The 12,550-nt window shown below is 42.5% G+C and overlaps 2 protein-coding genes across 4 annotated transcripts in view; both read right to left on the bottom strand.

Annotated features, from left to right (window-relative positions):
• Positions 1–3,217, bottom strand: part of ift57 (intraflagellar transport 57 homolog (Chlamydomonas)) — a 5,115-nt gene extending 1,898 nt beyond the window's left edge. Inside the window, exons 1-10 of one of the 3 annotated variants that reach the window (XM_016663968.1) lie at positions 3,103–3,214; positions 2,691–2,855; positions 1,601–1,775; positions 1,385–1,503; positions 1,215–1,305; positions 1,046–1,114; positions 843–965; positions 688–759; positions 273–404; positions 133–195 (exon numbers count right to left, since the gene is read on the bottom strand). In XM_016663968.1, the coding sequence (XP_016519454.1) occupies positions 133–195; positions 273–404; positions 688–759; positions 843–965; positions 1,046–1,114; positions 1,215–1,305; positions 1,385–1,503; positions 1,601–1,775; positions 2,691–2,848 (1,002 nt within the window). In that variant the 5' untranslated portion in view covers positions 2,849–2,855; positions 3,103–3,214. Of the gene's footprint in view, positions 1–110; positions 196–272; positions 405–687; positions 760–842; positions 966–1,045; positions 1,115–1,214; positions 1,306–1,384; positions 1,504–1,600; positions 1,776–2,690 lie in introns of all 3 variants that reach the window. The other 2 variants (XR_001659570.1, XR_001659571.1) reach the window with 2 other exon arrangements.
• Positions 3,218–9,342: 6,125 nt separating this feature from the next.
• The window catches only part of cavin4a (caveolae associated protein 4a), a 10,113-nt gene continuing 6,905 nt past the window's right edge, over positions 9,343–12,550 (bottom strand). The window contains exon 2 of the mRNA XM_007577900.2: positions 9,343–9,971. Within this exon, the coding sequence (XP_007577962.1) occupies positions 9,435–9,971 (537 nt within the window). The 3' untranslated portion in view covers positions 9,343–9,434. The remainder of the gene's footprint in view (positions 9,972–12,550) is intronic.

The raw sequence follows: 12,550 nt of genomic DNA, 5'->3' as shown, positions 1-12,550 counted from the left end.
TGATGGTGGTGTGTTCACTGACTGATGGTGGTGTGTTCACTGACTGATGGTGGTGTGTTCACTGACTGATGATGGTGTGTTCACTGACTGATGATAGTGTGTTCACTGACTGATGGTGGTGTGTTCACTGACCTCAGCCAGTACTCTGGTCCTCGCCATCACTCCTACACTCGCCTGCCTGTAGCGTTCCTTCGCCTGATGGAGGACAGTCCGATCAGCTCCCGGTACCGTTGGCGGGTTCTGGTTTGTGTTTGTGGGTCAGCGGGTCTCACCTCGCTGAGCCGGGCCTGAGCGTTGCGGTACTCCTGGATCAGCGGCTCCAGCTGGTTGTTGATGTACTTCTCTCTGCTGCTCACCTTCTCCAGAGTTTTCCCGATGTCCTCCTGCAGCTTGTCCAGGTAGCTCTGCAGACACACAGGACAGAACACGGCGGGGTGAGTCCGACCAGAACGGACCGTCCAGAACCAGCTGGTCTGTCCAGAACCAGGTGAGTCCGTCCAGAACCCGCTGGGTCCGTCCAGAACCAGCTGGTCCGTCCAGAACCAGGTGAGTCTGTCCAGAACCAGCCGGTTCCGTCCAGAACCAGCTGTTCCATCCAGAACCAGCTGGTCCGTCCAGAACCAGCTGGTCCGTCTAGAACAAGGTGAGTCCGTCCAGAACCTGCTGGGTCCGTTCGGATCCACCCACCTTGGTGTCTTTGAGTGACGTCTTGATCCCGTCTCGGTGCTGATGCATCTGGTCCAGATGGATCCTCCAGTCCTGGAGAAGCGGAGCAGAGTCAGAACCAGCATCAGAACCGAACGGGTCCGCTGCGGCCCAGGTGAGTTCAGGTGGGTTCTGACCTTGTGGTCGGTCCTGATGGTGACCTTGAGCTGCGGCAGAACCCGCTCCACCTCCAGCCTCCACTCCGCGGCGTCCACCGTGGACTCCAGGATGTCGTCCGGCTTGGAGCTCGGTTCTGCTTCCTGCCAGAACACAGAACCGGATCAGAGGGAGGAAGTCGGGTTCAGACTGACAGGAAACTCTTCTTCTTCTCTGGCCTCACAGCGTGAGCGTTGCGCAGCTTCAGCGCCTCCAGGTCCATCACGTTCTCCTCCTCATCGTCGGCTTCCTCCTGAGGTCAGAGACACAGTCAGACCCGTCGGACCGTCCTGACAGAACCTGCAGCAGTCCTGGGTTCTGGTTCATCAGAACCATTTGGTGAATAGACCTACAATCATCTCCTCCTCCACCTTGCTGAGCGTCAGCTCTGCGTCGTCGTCCATCACCGACTCTTCCTCTGTGTTTTCTGAAGGGTAGTTTGGCCTGAAACAGAAACAGGAAATGAAACCCTCCCACATCCTGTCGGGTCCAAGGTTTGGTGGATTTCAGGACCGGTCGGTACCGTCTGAAAGTGAAGCCTCTGTTCTTCAGCGCCTCCTCAGCCAGACGGTCCAACACGAAGCAGACGAACTCCCCGGAGCCCGACTTCAGCTTGGAGGGAGGGAAGTCCACCTTCACACCCTGAAGGACACAGAGTCCAAAACGTCTTCGAATCTCCAACAAAACAAACCTGGACCGATCCGTTTCCAAAGCCATCGTTTAAATCTGCTGGACTTACGAAGGCTCTGAGTTCAGCCAGGATGTTGGACACGGTGGCGTTGGGCTCGTCGTACTCCTGCGGCTCGGTGAACCGGCGCCCCGCCACGTTGATGAGCCAGGCAGCGATGATGGTGAACATGTAGAACTGCTCGCCGGGGTTGGACGCCAGGTACGGACTGGAGACGAAGTAATGCCTGGCAGGGCGGACCGAACACGATTAGAACGGAAGGAAACTGAAACAGAGCCTGGAGATTCACATTAATACCATGATAACAATCATTTACAAATTCAGTCCAGAACCAGAACTTCTTCACACAATTTCCTTAGTCTTTTTAAATTCAGGGTTAATGTAGATCACAGAAAAAAAAAGAAAATTATGTAGACACAGAGGAGCAAATTTATGCAAAAATTTCTAAATTAATTTCACATTATTTAATATTTGCAATATTGAATAATTTATAATATAATAATGCATCTTATTTGATAGCGTTTTACATACTAAAAAAACAACAAAACAGAGTGACGAAGACTTTTGTCATCCAGTTTTTGGTAGAGAGAGAAAAGAAAAAAAACAATAAATTATGCAAATGGGAGTTATTGAGTTCATCTTAATTTATCATGTTATTAATAGATTTATTGGTTATTGCAACAGGCCAAGAAAAAATGAAAACAAATATATAAAAAATAAAATGTTTGAGAGAAAATGTTAATTTAGTGAGCTGCTTGTTAACCGCCTTCATTTATGCCTAAAAATTATAGGAATAATTTTTCTAGAGATATTTTCTGACATTATAAAACCCTAACATTATGTAGTAATTTGCAACAAAAGAAAATCCCAGGAACTCTCGATATTTCAGTGATAAATCAAGGAGATCATAAATCAGAATGTTTTCCAAAGTGGTAGATCATTTCCTGGATCAGAACATCTCCATGTTTTAATGTTCTAATGAACCTAAAAACAGACCTGCTTCATGTTTATTAATATTTAAATGTCATTATGGTCTCTAGTTATCCATATTTTGTTTCATCTACACCTCTTATCTGTTTATTTACTCCTGAAATAAACAGAAAGCTGCTTTAATCAGCTGTTGTTCACCTGTCCGTCTCACCTGGTCAGGCTCTTCATGTTGTGTTTCACCAGAACTTCCTCCTCGTAGTTGAGCAGCTTTAGCTTCTCCAGAAGGTCCTCCATCATCACAAACCCCCGGTGAGCCGCTCCGGGGCCCCGGTCCTCTTCCTCTCCGCGTCTTCTTCCCTCTTCAGCCATCCGGAGACTTTCGTTTAAAAATAATAATGGTAAAAACAGCTAAATGAGGTTCGAGGAGTCGGTTCGTGGCCTCCTTGATGCTCCTCTCGTCCGTTGCCAGGGCAACAGAGCTCTAACCGACGCTAGCTGTGGATGTGGCTAATGTTAGCTGCTAGCAATTAGCTACTACCTGTTTTAATCTTTAGGTCCAATTTTAAATATATATATTCAAGATTTCTGTTTTGATAACGTTTAAAAGTCTAAACAGTACATATGTGTTCCTAATAATAAACTCATAGAATCGTTTAAAGACACCGGTTTGACACGGCGGAGAAGCTAAACCGTCTTCCTTTTTCTTCTTCTCTTGTTTTACTGACGGGTTGCAAAAACTAAAGCTGCACATCGCCGCCTGCCGTGCAGGAGAGTGCAATTACACTCCTTTAACTTAGAGTAAAATTTCACTTTAATAACAATACGGAGCTAAAGAAAATAACGTCTTTCATCACTTCTCTTAAAAAAAGAAAATGAATAAAAACGTGCCCTATTAAAAAACATTGCCCTGTTTCTTAGGTTATCTAATATTGATATCATACTAGAAATAAAAATTTTAAAAATGTTTGAATGCTCCCCAATACATTTTCGATAACTAATTGGAAGGATATGTAATAAAATGATATGCTATTATTCTGCTAATCACTGCATGGTAAAATTCAGAAAGGAGATGAAAGAAGATTGAAATTTGACTGCAAATAATTTTCATTCAATCAAAGCACTCAATTCTGTTCTTTAATTTTCATGTTTTTGTCTGATGCAAAATTGTCCCTTAACTGTTATTTTTCATACTATGTCTGAATTTCAAATATTTGCTAATTCCCTTTGTGTTGTTTTTTATTCTGCAGCATCATTGTTCTCCTTCTGTAAAGTATTCTCCAGTGATTCCTCACACCTTCACACGCCTTCAGTGTGTGTGTTCATGTGTGTGTCGGTGAATAATTCATGCCTCCTCCCCGGCGGTGCAGCAGGAGGTGTGCAGAAGGAGGGAGGGGTGTTTGTTTTATCTGCTCGCTGCTCCCTGCCTGCTTGTCGGAGCTTTTATTGACAGGTTCACCGACAGCAGCGCCGCCTCGCTGACAACGCCTGCTGAGCTGCAGCCTCACCCGGCTGGGTGATGATGAGAGCCCACAAAAAGAGAAAAATCCTGCCAGCTTCATGCATTTTTACTGGATGCAGTAAAAATGTTTGATTAAAAAAATCTAACCTAAAATTATTTTGCTCCATGAAAACACTGCCCCCTAGGAGGAGTCAAATACAGACTTTCTCCTTCAACCTTATTATTTTTCTAATTGCCGTCTAATGACCTTTAACCTGCTAACTGAGCCTGTAGAGTCTAAGATGGAGCTCTTGGGTATTTGAGTTCATTGCTAAGATTTTTCTACTTCTGACTAATTTTTGCACTTTGGGTGTTTGGAAATAATCTTTCATCCCATATTGATCATCCATTGCTGATGTCTTTGCACCTTGGCATCATGTTAGCGAACAGATGAGCCCTTTAAGCAGCAAACTGCCTGAATTCCTGCTTTTACAGAACTTGTCTCACTAATGACGATCAGTTAAATCGGTGGATTTGAAGACAGTTTGACTGTAAAAACTGTGTACCAGACACCCAGTCAGCCGCTGGGCCGGCTGCTGCTGGATGGAGGGCTAATGGTGAGGAGACGAGGGCGGATCCACAGCTTAACCTGAGCGAGGCGGTAATGATCCCCGCCTCGCCTGAGGCCCGGCAGGCGGCCCACGGACCTGCTGGGCATCAGTCACTCGGCCTATTTATGCGCCGCCGCACAGAAATATCTCCAATCTGAGGATCATTACCTAACAGAGGTGATAGGTGACAGGTTTTCACCGCTTTCAGCGATAAATTAGCACCTGGGGCTTGACGTGGTTGTCAAGGCGGTGAGGAGGATGGGAAATAAATGTTTCTAAATGTCAGTTTCCACCGTTCAGTCAAGATGATCTGGTCATTTTACTCTCCTCAGAAAACAGTTAGATATGAAAATAATAAAAGAGACCAGATTGCTGACCCAAATTAGCTGGCTATTTTATAAAATATCTCTGCAGAAGGAAAAATAACACATCAGTGTGTTTATGCAAAATGCTAACTGTCTTATTTATTTACAGGAATTACAGCACATAAATAGATATGGTGGCATAAGCAAATTATCCTCCATTTCTCTACTGTTTGTATGTTTCTTCATTTGAAACAAAGTCTTTTGGGAAAAGAAGAAAATAGGAGGAGAGGAAACAGCATAACAAGTCTTCACCCTCTTCAAAATAAGAGCATTAATATAAGCATTTAATAACAGTCAACTAAACTGAAATGGACGTTGAACTTTACCCAACTAGAAGTAAGTTAGAGATTTAGAGTCTATTGTTTTCAAAGTTAGCAGAACTGCTAATGTGCTAAAGAACCAAATTGGCTCTGGATTAGTTAAAGCGTGCCTATTACTGCTTCCTACGATTATAAAATGTGTGCTACTGACCATTCACCAGGAAGAAGCCAATACCTCTAAAACAATTTATATATTAAATAAAACACTAATGAAAATATCAAATTATTAAGTTTTAAGTTTTTAAATACTGAAAGATTCAATAAGTTAGCAGAATATTGCAGTGGCGGACCACTAGGGGGCTCCACTCACACCCAGACTGTGATCTAAAAATGTGTTTTAACATCTTCAGTCAGAGGCTTCTTCAGAGCCACCGTGATACAGACTGCTACAGGAGATTCTTATTTCGTCCATCAACCTTGACAAAAACGCTTCAAAGGTAAAAATATGAACTACAACAATTTAATTTTCCTCTGGGATTAGTAAAGTTTTTAAATTGAACTCTTCCTCCTCCCCTGCAATCTTTCTTGTTGCAGTTCTCCGGTGGGCCGCTAGAGGGCGGTATTTCCAGCTGGTTTTAATGTTTGCGTCTCTCTGCAGAAGGTGCCACTTGTTTCAAACGCTGATTTACCGTTTCTTCAGCAGCCTGGCGGGTCATTATGTTCCCTGAACGCTGACTGACAGGCAGCGCTGTTCGCTCCCACACACAGAAACAGGCTGAGGAGGAGGACGATGTTCTGAGCAGGAGGCCCGTTTGCATCTGGAAAACCTCCAGAGAGCAGCAATAAGTCACAAATCTCTGCTGGAAAGGAGAATAAATGTTCCTTTGCAAAAATATTCACACCTCTTCAGCTTTTTCTCCGTTTTCTTACTTTAAACTGTAATATATTTTAGTGGTACTTTAATTGATGAAGACAAGTCAGTGCATAATTTTAAGGGGAAATAAAGAAGAAACAGTTAAAAAAAATTAAAACATTCACATCTTTTTCTGCTCTGATACCCTTAAATATTCATCTGGTTTTCACTGATAAAGTGGAAAGATTCTCAAAAAGACAGAAGAATCCTGAAGAAGAAAACATGTCGCAATAAACAACCAATTAATGCATGATAAATTAAAATGAGCTCAATAATCTCCATTCTGATGATTCTTTTTTTTTTTTGGTTGCAGAAACAGTTTATTTTATTTATAGCTTCAGTTTTGTGTAGTTTTTATTTCCTATTTTTGTTGTTTTCATTTTGGATTTTTAAAATATCTTGCAGTTCCAGTGTGGAGTTTTTTTTGTTACAAATTATTATTATTTACAAAATTAGAGTTTATGAGTTTTGAGAGGGCTAACTTAAAAACAATGTTTTTATTTTGCATTGTGTCCAGTAATGACAGTATTTGTCCAGTTTGATGCAGATTATTGAAATAAAGCTAAACCTGACGGCATCTTCTAAAGCTGATTCAGTTGGTGACACGTTTCTTTTCTCAGGTAATTTACTCCCAGTTCTTGTTCTGCTTCGTGTTGTTGCAGGTTTGTGTTGTTGGCTCTCTGTGTGGAGCAGAAATGGGTTTCTGTATTTCTGTATCTGTCAGAGGAGACAAAGCAGGAACACGAGTTGCTGAATGCAGCAGCGTCTGACTTTATGAAAAGCTTCCTGAAGCCTTCTGCTCCGGCTTCACCTGTGAACAAATTTAATCTCAGACAGAGTCCTCGAGTGTTTGTGACACAGAAGAAGTGTTCACACTGCGAGAGGGAAAATGAAAACGTCTTAATGGAGCTCCTCTCTCCTGTCTTCACCCAAGGCTGTTCAGCAGATTGCTTCAAGAGTTCAATTGTGCTCAGCTAATGCATAACAAACAGATGAAGCAGAAGCAATCAGTCCGCCGCCGCGTCCTCCGCTCTTTCTCTCTGAAGTGCTGAAATAAATCAAAATTATGTTTTTTGGTGGATTGGAGGATTTGGCTCTGAGGAGAAATTCATTACAGCCGTTTCTTCTGCAGCTTTGATGTCTGTCGAGCTGCAGCAGGTGAAACATGGTAATATCTGCTTATAAAGGCAAACTGGAGCTGGAATTAGTCAGAGCTGCAGAGCAGATCGCATTTAAAGCAGCGACTGCAGCACATTGACATGCAGAAAGCTTCAAACCAGGGGCGGCGCTACAGGAGGGCATGGGGGGGAAATTAATACTCAGAAATGACATCAGGCTGAGAAAGGCAGAAAGTTATGAGCAAATTCTGGTTTTAAAGATGAAAATCTGAAAAATAACATAACATAGTTACAAAATAACTAAATGACTAAAGACATTTACACGTATAAACGTGTCTGTGTTTTCTTCCAAGAGACATTAATACAATAAATAGTCTTTTAACGTTTTGTTGGTTTTTAAATGTTTTCATATTTGGTGTTTCCTCCTCAGACGAGGCGCAGTGAGCTCGGCTTCAGAGCAGAACATGTTTTACTGAGAGGATTCCCCAGGACTCCTCTCCATGTCTGTCTTCAGCTCTCTGCTGGTCTGGGGCTGAAGTTCAGCCTCTGACTCTCTGCTGCTGGTAAACAGACCTTACTGACAAATCCACAAATCTGGAGAAAAAAGTCAAAGTCAGGAAGACAGAAAACGGTTTATCCCACAGACGGATCTGTTTCTTTTAATTGTGAATAAATAAAAACAGAACAAAATGAACTAAAGAAAGATAAAGCAAGAAAGAACAATGAATAAATGGTTTAATGGATAAAAAACAAAAGAGGATAATCAATAACTCACCAAGCAAACTAACCAAACATCAGACAAAGAGACGGGTTTGAATGGACGACATCCAATCATCCAAACCGCCAGTTAACCACCTGAAGAACCTACTAACTAACCAACCAAACTAACCAACCAACCTGTTAAAAAACAACCAAAATCCTACCAACCAATCAAAACAAACAAATAAACCAATGAAATAACGAATGAAAACAACCAACCAACCACAACATGAATAAATCAATAACCCAACTATCCTCTGGTAAAACCAGGCAAAACACCAATTAACTAATTAAAGAACCTTATAAATAACTAATCAACCAATTAGCCTGTTAAAAACAACATAAAACCAACTAAATAACCAAATCAACAAACATAAAAACCAACAGGAAACCAACCAACTACCAGCTTCTTTGACCAGGTGAAGCTAAACACAAACCAATTATCATTTTTATTTTTCCTCTCCAAATAAATAATGACAGTAAAAATGAAACTGTTACGTAACAAATGTTTTATTTTTTGATCCAGGTTTTGTTATACAAGTCAAAACACAAACATTACAGAGAAACTGACAGTTTGGTTTTTATTCCTGTTTGAGCATTTAGGATTTTCTGAGTAACTGTAAAAAAATGGATTTCAGACTAAAATATGATCGAAAATACCCAAAATAAACCTAAATAACTTATTCTACTGCAGTAAATGAAGAGCAGCAGTACAAAAGTAATAAAACAATATGACACAGAAAGATGAGCTCCTAAAGCAAACTAATGAATTTCCTTTAAAAGCCACATTTCTACTGGATTAATTCAGAGCCTCTGATGATGGAAGAGCAGAAAGTTTAAAGTCCAATCAAAGCAGCGACCTCAGAAACATCCAGGTGAATTAACTGTGTGCCGCTCAGAACAGGGTTGAATCTTGCAGTAATTGCATCCTGCTGCAGGTCGCTGCTGCTGTTTATTAAAAACTCCATGAAACTGCAGATTTCTCCGTTTCTCAGGCCAGATGTGGAGGAAATGAGCAGAAATGTTGATTTTGTTGCATTAAAAACCGTTTTGATGTCAGAATCCTGAACTTTTCTAACCTGAATGAAACTAACCTGTGTGGCGATCTGAAGGCAGCGTTCAGCTTCTAGTTATTAAATCTCTGTTTCTTCTATCGGTTGTTTCTCTGAGCTCAGGCTGATGTTCGCAGACAGAAACCAGTCAGACCAGCTGAAGACAATTTCACCTTCTGAAACTGGAAGTTTGTGCAGATTATATGTACATTTAGTGTCAACATTCAGAATCCTTCCTGTCATCCTCCTTCCCTCCATCGGCTCTCCGACCGTCTGGACTCACTACAACCTGATCACGTCTCACCCTTTACATAAATACCAAGGCTTCATTTCACAGATTTTATCAATCAAGATTTAGACCGTAGTCATTTTATTAATTGAGACAATCATCTGAGATCTCAGCCCTCGTTCCTCCAGTGTCCCAGTTCCTGGTTGGTCGTTATTCTGACACCCGGGTGGCGCCGGCCTCCTCCACCGGCCCCTCCCTCTTTGTTTCCGCGGCGCTCTCCTCCTTGGCCGGCTCGCCCTCGCCCTCCGCCCCCTCCTGGCCCTCGGCGACGGCCCGCTCTTTCTTCAGCTTGATGCGGAAGGTCTCTTTGGTGGGGGCTTTCTTGGCGATGTTCTCCTTCAGTCGCTCGCCGGACTGCTTCAGCCGTTCCCCCGCCTGGTGCATCTTCTCCCTCCTCTCCGGCGGCATCACCTTCTCGCCCAGGTTGTGGAACTTGGTGCCCAGGTTGTCTTTGGTTTTGCTCATGTTCTCCTTGGAGAAGGCGGCCTTCAGGGTCTCCGTGCTCTTCACCATGGACTTCTTGAGTCGAGCGGCTCGAGACGGATCCGGCTCCTCGTCTCTCAGGTACTCTTCGTCGGAGGAGAGGTCGGCGGGGATGTCGTAGGCATCCGGCTCAATCTCCAGGCCTTCCAGCCCAAGTCCTTGGGGAGATTTGGTGACAGCCACGGATGGGACCTCCGTCTCACCCTGAATAACGACAAGAAACCTGAGATTAACTGAGAAACCTGAGATTAACAGAGAAACCTGAGATTAACAGAGAAACCTGAGATTAACTGAGAAACCTGAGATTAACTGAGAAACCTGAGATTAACTGAGAAACCTGAGATTAACAGAGAAACCTGAGATTGACAGAGAAACCTGAGATTGACAGAGAAACCTGAGATTAACTGAGAAATGTGGATCTGGTCTCACAACGACTTAAAAACAACAGCAGTATTTTAAAGTTTTTGTAACAACGTTCTGGAGTAATTTTTACAACATGGTAAATGATGGAAAAGTGTTTATTTAGTATTAGCTCCATTTCATGGATTGTGTCAAATATGCATCTACAGGCTTCTTGGCTGTGCTAAGAAACTTTAATTAAATAATAAAATGAAACTAGCAGTGTTTTCTCACCTGATATTCCAGTAGAATCAGTTTAATTTGGGACCAAACCTTCTTCATCTGCTCCTCCTCCAGCTGCTGAGGTTCTCTAGTCAAACCAACCTGTTCCCCTCCTGGCCTGTGGGGGCGCTGCACCAAGAACCACTGAAGGAAATGACACAAAAACCTCTGAAGACACTGAGAGCAACTTCCTTCTTCACCAGATGGAAACAAGATGGAGGCGTCAGATTTTAGCGGTGGGAGGATTTCTCTTTAGGCTAAAGACCAGGAGCCATTTCTGCTGCTAGCGCTAGGCTAGCATGTTAGCTTTGGTTGTATTTACCAGGAATGCCCTGTGCTGCAGCCCACTTCCTGCTTTTAGAGCGGTTTCTGGTCTGCTTGACGTTCACATATGCATTCAACTTCAACCAAACTGAGGTTGAGGTTTTTGGACGGACCAGATTTCACTTTCTTGTCCCATCAGAGTTTGGTGACACATTCACGTCTTCCCAAAGGATCCGGACTTTCCAGGCAAACGGACTGCAGTCCGTTGAAAGTGGACTGAACACAGCTGGTGTGAATGCAGCTCAACAAACCTCAACTTTAATTCCTGCTGAAGTACAACATTTCCAAAAACCTAAGAAAACGTTTCTGATTAAAAATATTACAAGCACGTGTCAAAAGGTAATAAAAATACATTTTTTAAATTATTATTTAGGATTATTTTAGGCTCTGATTTTCATTTGGTCGGGGGTGTAAATACTTTTTTTATACACAACAATAAGTGGGTAAAGAATCTTTGAAATGTCAGATTTTTTAACAAATAAGTTTCAGTGTCTGTTTAATAATAACAAAAATCTTCTACCTGAAAGTGTCTCTGTTTAATAAAACATCCTTTAGTGTGGCGTTTTTTTGGCGCTGTTGGCAGGATTTAAACTTATGTTAGAAATATTACAGTTATAAGTAACAGGATTTCCACTAATAAACAGCTGAGGTCATTTCAGTGAGATGGTTTATGTTTTACAGCTTCATTCACAGAAAAAGAGGAAAGAAATGCTGCAAAGGAGCCAAATTAAAGTCAAAACCTGGAGTGGATAGTAACTTTAAACATCTCCATTAGCTGCAGATGTCAAGATTAAGACTAATTTATCTGAAATATTCCTGTTTCTTGACCCTTCAGTGCAGCTCCATCTGAACTTCCTCTCTTATCATACATCACATTGGCTCCATCTCAGCGGACGGCTCAGTTGTCCAAGTGCAGATGAAACCGATCTGTTCTCTCCATTACGGATAAATTTACTCTGCTGCTTCTTAAACCCAAGCAGCTCAGACAGAAACATTATATTCCTCAGAGATGCTGTCAGACCTGCAGCCCCTTGTTTCTGTCTGAAAACACAGCCGTCATCATGAGATCACGTTTCCCTATTTTTACATATGAGAAGGTCACAGAGAGACGACCAAACAGTGAGAGAAGAGCCGCGGTAACAAGCTCCCATCTGCTGCTCCTCTCAGGATTAATGGCTCAGGTATTTATAATTCCCTCAGAAATAATCTGACTGCAGAGGCGCTAACAGTGCACATTAACCTCAGCAGGTATTCATCCTTTCATTTAAACATCTGAAAACCAGGTTTTAGCGTTTAAGAGCAGCAGAATGATCATGTTTTCCTGGGCGAACAGAAAGTGCAGCAGGAAATTTCCCCCGCTGCGCCACACAGATGACTTTGGCTGCGGGAGCGAGTTAATCAGGCTGAAGCTGCGGCCACCTGCAATGATCACACTCATTAATCACGGAGGCGTTGTCAGAACGAGCCCGAAAACGGTGAATGACACAATAATTACACCGGCTGGGAATGTGGGTCAGAGAATGTATTAATAACCCGAGAGGTGATGAAGGAAAGAGACAGGAAGTTCAGAGGCGGCGATTATCGGAGCACACAGAGAGCTACGGGACAAAAACACATTACAGCGAGACGATACGGAGAGACGATACGGAGAGACGATACTGAGAGATACAGAATGAGCCTTTTTTACTCAAATATAACTCGGAGGACTGTAGTGACCTTTTGAATTTGCCTAGGCCATTTGAAGACATGAATAGATTTTTACCTACCTGGTGTCTCTGGCTGGATGTTTACAAATCCACATCACATTTTTCAGGTTCAAATTGTTAAAAATGTTTGAA

The sequence above is a fragment of the Poecilia formosa genome, unplaced genomic scaffold (assembly GCF_000485575.1).
Source record: "Poecilia formosa unplaced genomic scaffold, Poecilia_formosa-5.1.2 Scaffold459, whole genome shotgun sequence".
NCBI lineage: Eukaryota > Metazoa > Chordata > Actinopteri > Cyprinodontiformes > Poeciliidae > Poecilia > Poecilia formosa.
This window is presented reverse-complemented; position numbering and strand designations above follow the sequence as displayed.